Here is a 14,490-nt window from a genome sequence, read left to right as displayed (position 1 = left end):
ATAAATAATAATAATATATATATATATATAAATAAAATAAAATGCTTGAATTAATTGGAATGACAAAGATTCAAGAGATCACAATTGTCTTGTGGAGAAACAAACCATAAAAATATTCACAACATTATTAAACAATAAATAGAATTAAAAAAATAGTAACAGAAGTTCACGGAAAGAAATAGAAGGAACAGAACACGGGATCAAGGGATATACAGAAGGGTAGTAGTTAATGTATTCAGATTTTTTTAACGATTTTTTTTTAATGAAAATTCAGCAGTTTTTAAACTTAATATACCTTACCACATCTGTTATCAAATAATATATTAAAATAGAAATTCATTTTCTGTTAAATATATCGTTTTCGATAGACTTATAATAAATCTCAGATCGCCTTAAACTTCTACGATTTTCATTATAACGTACATATCTGTTGTATATTTCATTCGAATTACATTAAGTCTTAATTTGTATAGCATGATAATGTTTTAAATTTAAAACGACGAGGGTACTGTTTATTTATCCAATACAAAACCATTTACGATAATTTGAGGCAATACACATTAATGGAATTTATTTGAATTTATATCTACAGTTTAGAGGGAAATTAAACAATCACAAAAATTGTGGTCTCATTCCAAATATCCTCGGTAAACCGACTGTAGGTTGGAAATTTACTAAAATAAAAGAATACTATAGAAATATGACATCTATAGAATTTTATTATCAAACATGAATTACTTCTCATCTATTGATTGTTCCAACTCTAATAAGGTAAAATTGACTGATCTTAAATATGATAAATTTACGAAAAGAAAGAGAAGGCAATTGAAAAAGAAATTGAGCTATTATTTTTTGGGACATCTCTGAAAAGAATGCAGAATAGTGGCTTTTAACACCGTATATTATTACGGAATATAAACAGGAATTTTCATGTTCTGCTCTTGAAATGAGTTAAAATAGTAATTCATTTGATAACAGTTGAAAGTCTAGACCTGTAATCATTAGCGTAAGTGGCTTATTTTCTCCTAGTTGTTTGTTATAATTAACATGCTGATGCGTATTCATGCAGTAACATGCACGGCGTATGCAGTAATATTGCATAAGGAATTATTAAATTCTTGATAAATGAAGGGGAAGGTATAATCTCACATTACAAGAAACTTTAAAATATTTAAAATCTTAAAATCTTCTTCAGTCCAAAATATTAATGGAGCAAATCTTTTTATAAAATTTGAAAGAGAGTTGAAAATTAAAAGCTTACTCGTTAGGTAACGGCTTCAATAACATAATGAAGAAAAGTACATACACGGGAGTTAAAGTATTTATTGGAGAAAATCAGCAAAATATTATTTGAGAAATATTTGAAAAATTTGATGGGATATAATAAAATTGGTACGGAGAGGTTATCTCAGAAAAATTACTGAGTTTATCCTACCTTGCAGTTTGAACACAAAGAAAGATTAGTTGTTGCCACCCAACTTCTAAAGCAAAAACAGATTGATAGAAATAGATTTATAGAGTTTATAATAACATGTGATAAAACATGGGTGCATTATTTCATCCCATTTTCAAAACAAGAGAGTATGCAGTAGCAAAATTTAAGCTCACCTTCATCGTAGATTTCACCTAGGAAAATAATGGCAATGAATTTTTTTGAGTTGAAGGAAATAATCTAACTCAACTTTCTCACAAATAATTAAGCTTATCAATGTTCAATACAATATATAAATTAAGAAAAATTGAAATCTGAAATTTATTCAAAGATGATTGTCCTTCAATTTCTCTTTTTTCTTATAGGATGATATCCCTTTAACTACTTCGCAAACATTATTGCAGCTCATTTGAGAAGTGCTATTTTCTAAATAATTCAGGTTATGCTATCGGTCTATTAATTTTTAGGAGAGAAGAAATTCGACTAGAATCAGGAGGTCATTTAAGCTGTACAAAATGGCTCTTTTTCTTGGTCTCTTCTGAGACCAAGAAACTTTCTGGACAAAATTTACTGATTAGCTACACAGCGTTAAGAAACTGTTCATAAATCAACACAGTACACTATATTTAAATCAATTCGATGAGAGTGCTATTAATATTTGAAACATAAATTGCAATTTATTTGCAATTTTTTTATTTTTGAGTTTGATTTTTCAACAAAACTTTTTTCGTTATAATAAGATTTATATTATATCAAAAAAAAATAAAAAAATATCAAATTTTACTTTAATTTGTTTTACATCAAATTTAATTTGGATGCATTTTATTAAAGTTATATGTCATTTTAATATTGTTGGATAGTTTTCTACAAGCATAGCCTACCAAAATAACATTTTCATTTATAATCAACGTATTTCAAAATAAACATACATAATTTGTTTATTTATTTAGTTAAATAAATAAATATTCGTTAAAATATTATCTACTTAAAATAAAACTTAACGTATTTTGTTTATTTAAATGAAATTAGCAATATATAACTTGTTTTTTAACCAAAATAATTCTAATTTATTAACTTTTTAAAAACTAAAAAAAAAAAGTAAAAAGTAAAATAAAAAATTATTTTTATTAAATTTAGGTTATTTATTCTGTAAATGATTAAAATAACATGAAAGCGCTAAAGGAAAATAAATTTTGCAAGAGATAAATCCATGAGTATTTAGTAACTGATTATTGAAATCCATGATAATCGTAATAACCACAAGGAAATTATGTTAACGGATAAAGATCTGAAAACTATTCCCATTATTGGATAAGGTTGACGTTTTACTGGCAACGGAGACAATAACATGATAACTGGACAGTTGCAACAGAACCGCATCAAAGTGTAAGCACCCTGTAATGTCGATGCTGTTTTACATAATCCTGATAATGCAGTTTACCCCATTTTGAAGTTATACACATATTTGCCTCCAGTTACTCCACTCTGCACTGTCATCCATACCCGTCACGTTTGACATTTCTCATGTCTACAATGTTTCTTGTTTTCCTGTTTACTTTCTACGTCAGGTTATCATGCATTATTTTAAAGTTTAAACAGTTTTAGTAATATGTCACTCTGTATTTAATAAATGTCGATATTATGTGGTAATCATTATAACAACGCGGTATTATTTGGTGTTATTTCGCCCTTTATTTATGAAAATAAAACAAAAATAATTTTTTAAATGTAACAAAAATATAATTTTTTATTAAATAAACACTATCATTTATTACTTTCCCGGCTTTAGAGGTATATGCTGTTATAGCAGTTTCAGCTATAACTGAAAAATACAAATAGATCGGTTAAAAAATTTCTATTTTTTTTTTTTTTTTTTTGAGTTTTGTGCCATAAGAAGATATTAACAAAAAATAAATTTAAATAGTCTGCGAAAAAGAAATGTTATTCCAATGCTTTCAAATCCAAAAATTTATTCGGTCGGACGTTTGTGCGTATGAAAGTACGTTTGTGTACATTTGGTCTTATAGCTCTGGACCCCGTTGATTGATTATTTTTAAACTTAGTAGACATGTACTGAATTCGGGGAGAGTGGAAAATGTATTAAAGTATTGCAATAATTGGAAAAAAGGTGGGGTATTTTGACTGAAATGAAATTTAAAATATTTACTGTAAAAAAAAAAATCGTTCTTACAAAAGTTAAGTTTTATCATATTCAACAAATTACCACAAAATTTTATTTAATATTCATCTCTCCCCAAAAATGACTATATATATATATATATATATATATATATATATATTTATTTATTTATATATATGTTTATATACATATATTTTTAGCTATATCTTGCTTCAGAAAGAATTAAACGGAGCTTTTTTGCAAGTATAGTTTCTACATCAATAGGTCTTCAAATATTTTGCACATTTTTTGCCTATCCCACTCCAATAGCACGAGATGACGAAAAATTTTTTTTTAATTAAAAAAAAGTATATAATCTAAATTTATTTTTAACAAATTACCTGTTGAGTTTAAAATTTAAAAATCTTAATTTCATGATAGCCTCTTTTCCTTAGTATTTAAAAAAAAAAAGAAATAGCCGAAACTTTTTAACCACCATACTACTTGATCGACGCACCCGGAAAATTATGTAATTAATTGACGGGTTTTGTTTTAGATTAAAAATTGTACTTTTGTCTTACTGCAAAGTTATTTTTTGCTAACGATATGAAAAAAATAAATGTAATTTTAATGTTTTAAATCAATGTCAGTAATAGTAAATTCTGGCTTTATGATCAGGGTATATTTTTTATATTCTTTTTGCTTTAGTTACTGTTATCTGATTCCAATTTCTATATTTGCTATTCCACTCATCTCAGCTTCTAAAGTTTAAATTTTTCAAACATGATTACCGCTGATATATTAATAAATTATTAAATATTATTAAAAAGAATAAATCCGCCATCCGCCATAACAGCAATTAATTTTGAAATTCTCATGATCTTTCAGTCCTTAGACCATCGTCAGGAGCTTAAAATATCATAATAAAATAAAGTTAAAAAATTTAAATATTAAACAGTCATGACTGATTGGTAGTTATCAGTACACTAAATTATACTAAATTGACTATACTGATAACTAGAATCAGTCATGATTGATTAATATATTAATTTTTTATCTTTATTTTATTATGATATTTTAATCTCCCGACGGTGATCTAAGGACTGAAATATCTTGCGAATTTTAAAATTAATTGCTGGTATGGTGAATTTATTCTTTTAATAATATTTAATAATTCTAAAGTTTAATAAAAATTAATGGAAAATTATACTTCCCTCTTCTCATGAATAATAATCATAGAGCTGTCCTACTTTCTTTAGTCGTTTAATGTAGGCAAAATGTGTTTATTACTCGTTAAGAAAAAGAATAAGGGTACTTAATAACCTTTTAAATGTTAGGAATGTAATAATAACTAAAATTTCACATGTAGCCTTATTTAACTGCAAAAAGTGATAGAGAAAATTCAGATATTTCTGTACAGTATTACTTGATAAAATGAAAAAAAAAAAACAATAAAATTATGTTTATATAGTAATACAAAAATATGAAAAGAGCTTTATACTGCAAATCTGAGAGGTATTTGGAGGCAGAATGAAATGGGGTTCTACATAGTTTTAAATAATCTGCATTATGGTTGGTTTTTAATTTTTATCCCCCATCTTGGATCCGCTATACTGAATTAAACCTAACTTTTTTTAAGTAGGAAGTTGTACATACGATGTAATTATGATTTAAAATTTTACAACAAAAGCAATGGCAAAACCCGTTTTTCTGTTAAAGCATCTTTATCGATTTATACATGTTCAAAGTTACATGTCGGAAAGGTCGAGTTAAAAATAAAACGAGGTAAAACGCGCTCCATGGACAACTTTATTGCAAATTACATAAAGCTATTCAAAATTTTCAAAATAAAAACAACAAAAAATCTAAAAATGCACTTTTGAATTCACTTTAATATCATTGATCATCGTGAGAATTCGAAGAAGGCATTTGGAAACAAAACAAAATTTCTTTAACGTATTTTTAAGGAGTCTTTATTTCATTATACCCCTCAATCAACTAAACCATTTGAAATATCGATTGTGAGATAAATTTTTGTTTTTTATCTCATAATGCAACTTTTCTTCCTTTTTTTATGATACCTTTTCTCTAGATGCGGACAACTAATAATTTTCACGAACATTATTGTAAGTTAATTTTTCGATTTATAGTATTGATCCCAAATATTTTTTATTTCTGAACATTATCAAAAAACTAGTAAACATATTTTTATCGGTTCTTCGGGATACTGATCAAATTTTAACGTTATTTTTAAAACATTTTTTGTCTAGATTGACATTTGTTGGAAATTTTCAACTGTAATTCAATTTTATTTTGTAAAATTACAATAAATAAATCACTTTTACTGCTTGTTATAAATGGTGGTTTTATTGTTTTAACGTGTAAAATTATTAGTTTATAGAATTGTTTATCACTTTAAAATTTAAATACTATTTAATTTAAATATAATTTAGATTTAACTTAATTTAAATACTTATATCCTGCTTATAACAATTCTGTAAACCTCAAATTCAGCGTACAGAGCATAAGTATTTTATAGTTTACATAAACTGACCATCGCTGTAACTTAAAATACTCTTTATCTGTTTTTTTTTTTTTTACTTTCTTGAACGGAAAGAAAAAGCATTCTTGTGCATCTCTGCGTAATTAGACAGACTTTTCGTTATTTTATTTTTTGTAATTTTTTCACAATTATTTTGTATAATTTTTTTGCGCAAGAAATATAAAAAAACATAAATTTAAAAAGAAAAGTAAAAGAGGTATAATTTTTCTTTTTTTCAGTATTAAAATATATTTTTTGTTTGTACGAAAATTAAATTATTATAACCGTAATATGATGAAATAATTAAAAACAACGAGTAGACCCTACACATAAGGATCAATTTTAAACTCACACATCACCCTGACTCACTGCATAAGGTAATCTCAAATTGATGTTATGCTGATTCAGACAATATATCCTCAAACTGAGCTTATGTTGTCTATTGTCGACTTTAAATTGATTATAACTAAAGAATGACCAACCAGTCTTCACCAAATTCTCACACGATCAACCTCAGGTACACTAATATTACACTAAATTTAATGAAATTGATAAAGTAGATTTGGAAATATCCGACCCAAAAAATTGTATACATGAATGGTATTTTCGTAACACTTATACCTCAAAACGTAAATAAAATTCATTTTCACCCTCCAATCGCACCACGCAACCGAAAAAAAAATACCTCAAATTGAGGATATGTTGTCTGTTGTCGATTTATGAACTGAACGTAACTCAGGAACAACTCAACTAATCTTCATCAAATTTTCACTTGCATAACTTGCAGATGCACTACTACAGTATATCTAAATTTCAGTAAAATTAATTTAATAGTTTTGGAGATTTTTTAATCACAGATTTTATAAATAGACCTATGTAAATAAGTATATAGAAGGAAATTATATTTCAAGTAAATGGGTATGAGGAGTATTTTCGTACTTCTCATACCTCAAAACGTAAAGAAAATTCAATGTCACTCCCTCGATTCCATCGTAAGACCGAAAGTAATACCGTACCTAACTTTGAAAGGTCGGTAAAAAAGATTGACTTTGCAAAAGTAGTTGGGGAAATCGATATTGTTTTAGTCCCGGATTTAAATAACATCGTCCCAAATTATTGCTGATATCTATTCTACAATCAATAATAAGACAACATAATTTTTAATTTATCTTCGTTCAACAATTTTCTTGAACTTATTCCTCGGTTACGCTTTGTAACTTATATAATAAATAATGTTTTAATATTAAAGTAATCAATTCTCCCTAGATCTTCAAAACTTGCTTTTTCTATTCCAATCTTTGTATTCTGTTATAGTTTTTTATTTTCTACATTTTCTTTCTTTACCAGATTAAATACACCGGGTGTCTTAATGACCCACTAACCTAGTTTCTTCTATTTTTCTTTGATTTATTTTTAAAAGCTGTTTATTTTAAACTTTATAAACATTTGTAAAATTATTAAGTAGGGCTAAAAGTCTTATATAGATAGTACAATAACAGTAAACATAATTATTTTATAATTGCAGTGAAATAGAAATAGAAAAAAAAAATGTAATTCTATCTTACGCCACTAAAAATTTTAATTAACCTGTAAATTGTAGACTTATATTTTCTGAGCTACCTTCCGTTATTATAATAATAATTAATATTATTACTAGTATAATATTAATGACACATAATTTCTTGTGGTGTATCCATGACACATTTCCATTTAGATAAATCGATCCATTTTTAATCTTTAATTCTATTTCGTCTCGGCCAATTAATATTTCTTAGCATTTCTCTCGATCTTTTCCGGTTAGTACTTCTCTGACAGAGAAATCTCTCACAGGCCTTTCTCTTGAATTTTTCTTTTATAACTCTTTTTTTTGATTTTTAAAAAATTATTTTTCTTATCTTATTAAAAAAATATTTAACTTATTCTTGATTAATTGCCGATTTATTAAGTTACATTTAATTTTCTCTCGCGCATTATGTATGCTATTTCTTTAAATTTCTGGTGTGGCGTTTTGTGGGGATGGAATTTATATTTAGTGTGTCATCCTTCATTAGATCCAATACTTTCCTTAAATATTTCTTTTATCTTCTTTTTGACTTTTTTTTAAAAGGATAGTGTTGAACTTTCTGTAACGTAAAACGCTTTTGGATGAATCATCATATTCAAATATCTTAATTTTGATTTTATAGAGAAGGATTTTTTGTTTTTCATATTTTGTATTAGACGATAGATCAAGTCCACTTTGTTTGGCCGATTTCTTAAGGCAACCTTTTTCTTAGCCGTTCCATTCTATAGTATTCCGAAGTATTTAAACCGATTTACTTTTTTCATTTTTCTATGCTTTATGTTAAAAATTTGGGACATTCTTATTTATTAAACTTAATTTTACACGTAAAATACGTTTTCATATGAAATATGATAAAATTATTATTCATGCAACAACATATTACCTTTTATAACTATTTTAATAAGGCTCTTCCCAAAATATAAAAGTTTGCTATAACAAAAGTGTGTATTTATAAAATAATTACCAACTACATGAAGGTAGCCGAACTGTGTTTTTGCAGTCACTGTATTTATTTGGCACATGTAACGGCCACGATCCTCTTCTTGAACATTGCTGATGTGTAAAAACCAGGTGCGATGCTTGTCATGAGTTACTGATATTCGTGGATTTCTTGTAATTACATGACTATGTACTGTTAATATAGCGCTCTGCTCGAAGTGCATCCACGCCACCTGTAAAAAAAAACAATAAAAAATGTATATTTTACACTAAAAGAAATGAAAATTAGAGTAATTAAGCTAAACATTTAATTTAAATTAAATTGACCAAATTTTGTTTCCAGTTTTTGTGATGAACTTAGAAGACGTAGCTTTTAAGAACAACAAATCTTCAATGAAAGCCTTTTTATTTTAAGTTAAATTATAAAAACTTATCTTTCATTATAATAGAACGTATGAATCAAATTTACAAACTTACATATAGTTTTCTTAATACGTTCATTCATTCAAATCCTTACGACTTCAGCGAGGTAAAAAATAAAGATAAAATGAACAACTTTGAAATTACCTTTACTTGTCTCTTTAACTTTATAGATTATAAAAAAAATTAATTATTGCTTTTTATTGATACTGTAATAAAGTGCCACGTAATAAGTAGTAGACTGACGGTGACATGTGTAAAAACCACGAGTCACATGTAGAAATGGACAACTATCGGTAAGGATTCATTAATCACATTTATCATTAAATCATTATAAGAAATCTATCACTGTGTTAACTGAGATTGAACTGATCAATCAAATGAACAATATTGTATTACAAACATAACTGAATTAAATTTGTGTTAAATTAAAATAAAATTAAATAAATTTATAAAATGTCTGTATAATAACAGTAGGGTTCCGTTGGTGACTGCTGTGAGGTTGAGTGGTGAGGTGATGCGAGTACCTCGTGCGAGGCTAAACCAATCATCATCATCAACTGGTAGTAACAAACGGGATGCCTCTGAGGCGCTGTTTTGAGAGATTCAATGGGGGAGCTCATATAATATCTCTGCAAACAACCGTACAATTTTCAAAATTTATACGGGGTATTTTTTAGTAGTTTGAAGGCTAACTTTTGCATGCATCAGGTACACTCTAGATCTAACAGAACACGGTTATTCGGAATGTGTGTATATATATATATATATAAATTTTGTCTGTTTGTAATCGCATCACGCTAGGACCAACCGACCGATTACTTTCAAATTTGCAGGATACATTTGTGGTATCCCAGAGAAGGTTTTAAGCAATCGACCGAGACCATAGCTCCCTTGAAGATATTAAAAATATTCAATATTTCTTCACCACCCAGGAGAGTGAAGTTGTGAATTATTATTATTTATCAGTATTATTTTCAACCTGGAGGATAACGTACGTGAGGGGTTCAGCGGGTGGACCCTCTGGGTAGACCGGAAAGGCGAATGAAGCAAGCACTGTGACCATAGGGTAAGCCTCTTGGCCCTGGGAGATCTCGGGGGTCCCGGAGTTGGCCCGGGGATTCACCTGGGCTGACCTGACCCCTGAGGGTCCAGGTTTTGGCTACATCAGGGCCGACTAGTTGATAAATAACAGATCTTTCTTACTTTCCGAAATAAATTTTTCATAACCTTCAATTTTCTTCATAAAAAAATTCTTTTTCAAAGATAACTTACTGAAGATTTTGGAATCGTTTCATTTTTTATGTATTTTGATAGGATCGAAGCGTAAATGCTACCTGAAAATATTAGCATAATTTACGTTTTCTTCTTGTTATTGAGCCAGTAGAAATAATACATTAAATGATACAAATTTGACAACAAATAATTTGGATCATATAACATAGAAAAAATTGTAGTATTATTTGCAATGGAGTAAAAAATTTCATGAGAATACTGAACATATTACTAATGAAAAATTTATAAAGATTGCAAGGACAAATAGATCTTGACGAAAAACAACGTTTCTCATTGATCTACAATACAAATGAACGTTGTTCATTTACGTTGGTAAATATTACTTTTATTTACAGAGAAGTATTTGAATGTTAGGAAAAACCGAAGAACGAGATAAAATCTCATAAGATAATGAGAAACTTTTTCACCTGTAAAGTTACTTTACATATAGTCAAACTGATGACAAATGTGTTTGATGTAAAATATAATACTTGCTTCTCAATGGATAAAAAAGACTTTAATGTTTAGTCAAATCGATTCTAGAAAATTTTGTTTTCAAATTTCATCTTATCTTTAATTTCATTTAGCATAGATCTTTTCTTACTTTTTCTTTCTCTCCCAGTTCACTATTGCTGCTGCATTTACTTTATATTTAAATAGTGCATTTATTTTATTTGTAAGCCTCATCTTACATAATAAACAACTCTATGTTGGACATTAGAATAAACGGTTAATGCCTTTTACAACATGCTTTTTGCCAGATAAAATTTTAACTTAAACTGCTAGTGAAAAACTTCTTACACTTAAGATTATTAGGAAGGAGAGAGATGAAATGTTAAGTCTTTTAAGTGATAAGATTTGTGCAGTTATGGTAAATCTTATATTCCCCAGACCAGAGATCGAAACCAACTCGAATAACATTCTATAATGATCGCGAGACAAAAATGAAGAAGTGAGGGAGTAAAACATTTATCTAAACACGGTGGCATAAAGGTTTCACGAGGAATAAAGGTAATTCAAGTAAATACTGAAATTATTTTTTATTGGAGTTAACTGAAAATAACAATTATAATTCTCTTGAGAAGTCTCAAAACGGTGCGAATCTAATTTTTAGTTTTTTAGATTTTTTGTGTTAATATTTTACACATAATATTAAGTATTAAACTTCTGCCAATATTTTATAATTCAAAATTTTATCTAAATAAATAAACGTTGTTTCCTATCCAGTAGGGAGGATAGATTATAAATTAATGGGCGTTAAATTTCACCATCTGTCAAACAGGTTATACATACCAAGTTTATTCGTTTATTGGAATTTTTATAAAATTAATTAAAAATATTATAAAAGTAAGGTACGACGTATAAAATTTAACATAATTTAAATAAGATTTTAAATACTTTTAAAAATATAAAATTTTCTATACCTTTTAAGAATCTCAAAGTAAATTTTAGTCATACATTTCAGGTACGTTTCCAAGCATTGTTACCCAGTTACTTAAACGATTTTTAAAGACATTATAATTGTTTTTTATAACTTAAATAACATTCTTAAAGAAAAGTTTGCAAATTAAAAATAATATTACACACATTTTACAAGTAAATGACTTTATTTTATTGAAGTATATGTATTAATTAATATGTATTTTGAAAATTAATATAAAGAGTTTATAACTCACACTTTAATAACTTAAAAATTCAATTTAAGATAAAAATCTTAAAGAAATAACTTTTGTTTTATGTATACATGTGTGCGTATACATAAGTTAAGATTGAATTTTAGAATATAGAGATGTTTGTCAATTATAATAAGATAAGTGAAACAGGTAAAGAATTTCTTTCATTAATAATTGAGTACGAGTTAGGCCCTTTCACAAATACGAGTTGAGTGCACGACAAGAGGCAATGTGGTTTGAAAAGTTTTTTTTTCTATATATAACAAGTGGAAATGTGGAAGTGTGGAAATAGGAAGTATGGGGTAGATATACGTTCCCCCCTTTCTGCCATTCCTTTCCTCTAAAGAAGGGGAGAACTGTACTCAAAGCCAGCAGTGTAATGAGGGGAAGTACGTTTCCTTTTTCTATCATTCTTTGCAATTTATTCTTATCTGCTGATGTGCTACCGCATCTCGTATAAAAGAGATTATAAATATTAGAAATTCAGTCAGTAAAGTTACACTGTACCATATATATAAATATTATTTCTGTACTTAAAGTAAAGTAAACTAGGAAGAAATAAGAGAGTAAATTTATAAAATAAAATAAGCGGTAACATTTCTTACATATAAAAAAAGATAAATATTTATTACAGAATTATTTCTTTCCTTAGTTTTTTATTTAATCTAGATACAGATTTTAGTTTTACTTTCATTTCCTGAGCCAGCAGGCTGGACTTTTTTAATTTCACATTTGGTACTTCACCTGTTTGTTTATTTGTCCATAAAAGCAGTTAAGTTCAAACGCAATTTCCGGGTATTTTTGATTTTACATTAAATTCCTTTCCTAGTAGGAACAACTGTGTGTAAAATTTTTGTAAAAGGTGACGTTTGAAAGTGACGGCTGCTATTTTTCTTTTACAAGACTAGTGAAGAGGTGTGGTGCGAGAGAAGATTTCTTCAGAGTTTTCCAACACGTATTCTCCTCCCCTTCTTGAGTGACCTATTTCCAATGTAACTCACAATTTCCTGCCTGACTTCTAGCGGTTACACGTTAGATACTTTACTCTTTTACCTTATATTGATAATAAAGTATTATTATTATTATGCCAAATACATCTGCTACATTAATTAAGACCAACACGATTTTGATTTCACTTTATTACTTCAACATTATTAAAGAGCAGTTTGTTAAACATTGAACAAAATAAACGAACTCTATTGTTAATAGAATTACTAATATTTATTTAAGAAATTATAGCAAAAACTGAAAATTGGCATTAAATTACTAATCTAGTAATTGATAATTGATAATAAAATAAAGGGCGCACAAAGAAGTGTCGATAACATCGTTTCATTGTTTCCGAAGATATTTCGGAAGTTAGGCCCTAGTTTAAACTTCCAACGCAAAGCCGCATAACAGACACAACCCACAAGGATGTGGTGAACAGTTAGTTGGCAGTCGCAGAGAACACAAACGGGTGCATTGGTCTGAGTTATCCATGAGCGAGTTTAGTGTGCGGTATGCGCTAATGGTAAAAAATAACCTCTTCTCGACGGTTATTCCTACATGAGAAGCTCCACAGTAATACAGTATTCATAACAGTAAAAATCGAATAATAATTTAAAATTACAATAAAAAGCCACATCGTAAATTATTTAATGTTACAGTAATAATTAATAATTCAAAAGAATTACATTATAGATAACATGTTACATAAAATATAAAATTAATAAAGTTACATTAAATCTATAGTAAATAAATATCTTATTAACTTTTGGCAATAATACATTAGAGTAATTTGGCAGCGAAGAAATTAAGCTCTTTTACTTACCTACCTTAGTATGCAGGTGACTGATCAATCAACAATTCTTTAAGCCAATTAGATCTTAAAAATATCGGTTATTAATTTATTTCTTCCGGCTAAACTTTGTTGTTAGAATATAACTAAAAATACAATGACAGTAATTTTTGCTAATTCTGGCTGTTCTACGAAGTATTCAGTGATATTATCACTTCTCAGGGAAAAGACCGAATAACCTATGAATTCCAAAATAATCAAGCTATGTTATACATCGTGGACAATCTCGTAATGCCACATAACTCGATGTAATCTAGAGTGTGAATTCATACATCAATCAGAAAACAAAAACATAATTTCTTTTTATTAACCAATTCTTGTTTCCGTTTTATTTTTGGCATATCTATACTATTATATAAATAGCTAAATGGTTTTTTGTTCGGGATAAATAAAAAAATACCCGATCTTTCGCTGCTAAATTTTTACCAATGTTTCTTGGCATAATTGAAAAGATTTTTGGATATATTTCATCTCGAAAAAAAAGATATACATATTTATCTATACTATAATATAAAAAGGAATAGGATTTTTTTTTGTTATGGATAAACAAAACAAGTAATTGATTAATTGCAACCAAATTTTTACCCACACTTCTTAGCACAACTAAGAAAGTTTTTAAATATATTTCATATCGAAAAATAATATATATATATTTAGTAGAGGAGATTTGCAGGTTGAACTACAAA

The 14,490-nt window shown here is 27.7% G+C and overlaps 1 protein-coding gene across 2 annotated transcripts in view; it reads right to left on the bottom strand.

Annotated features, from left to right (window-relative positions):
- Positions 1-14,490, bottom strand: part of LOC142320904 (lachesin-like) — a 573,872-nt gene that overhangs the window by 234,529 nt on the left and 324,853 nt on the right. For both annotated transcript variants that reach the window (XM_075358883.1, XM_075358884.1), the window contains exon 3: positions 8,622-8,829. In XM_075358883.1, coding sequence (XP_075214998.1) covers positions 8,622-8,829 — 208 coding nt within the window. The remainder of the gene's footprint in view (positions 1-8,621; positions 8,830-14,490) is intronic.

Source organism: Lycorma delicatula, chromosome 3 (genome assembly GCF_047948215.1).
Source record: "Lycorma delicatula isolate Av1 chromosome 3, ASM4794821v1, whole genome shotgun sequence".
NCBI classification, from domain to species: domain Eukaryota; kingdom Metazoa; phylum Arthropoda; class Insecta; order Hemiptera; family Fulgoridae; genus Lycorma; species Lycorma delicatula.
The sequence above is the reverse complement of the archived record's forward strand: the minus strand, read 5'-3'. Positions and strand labels throughout refer to the sequence as shown.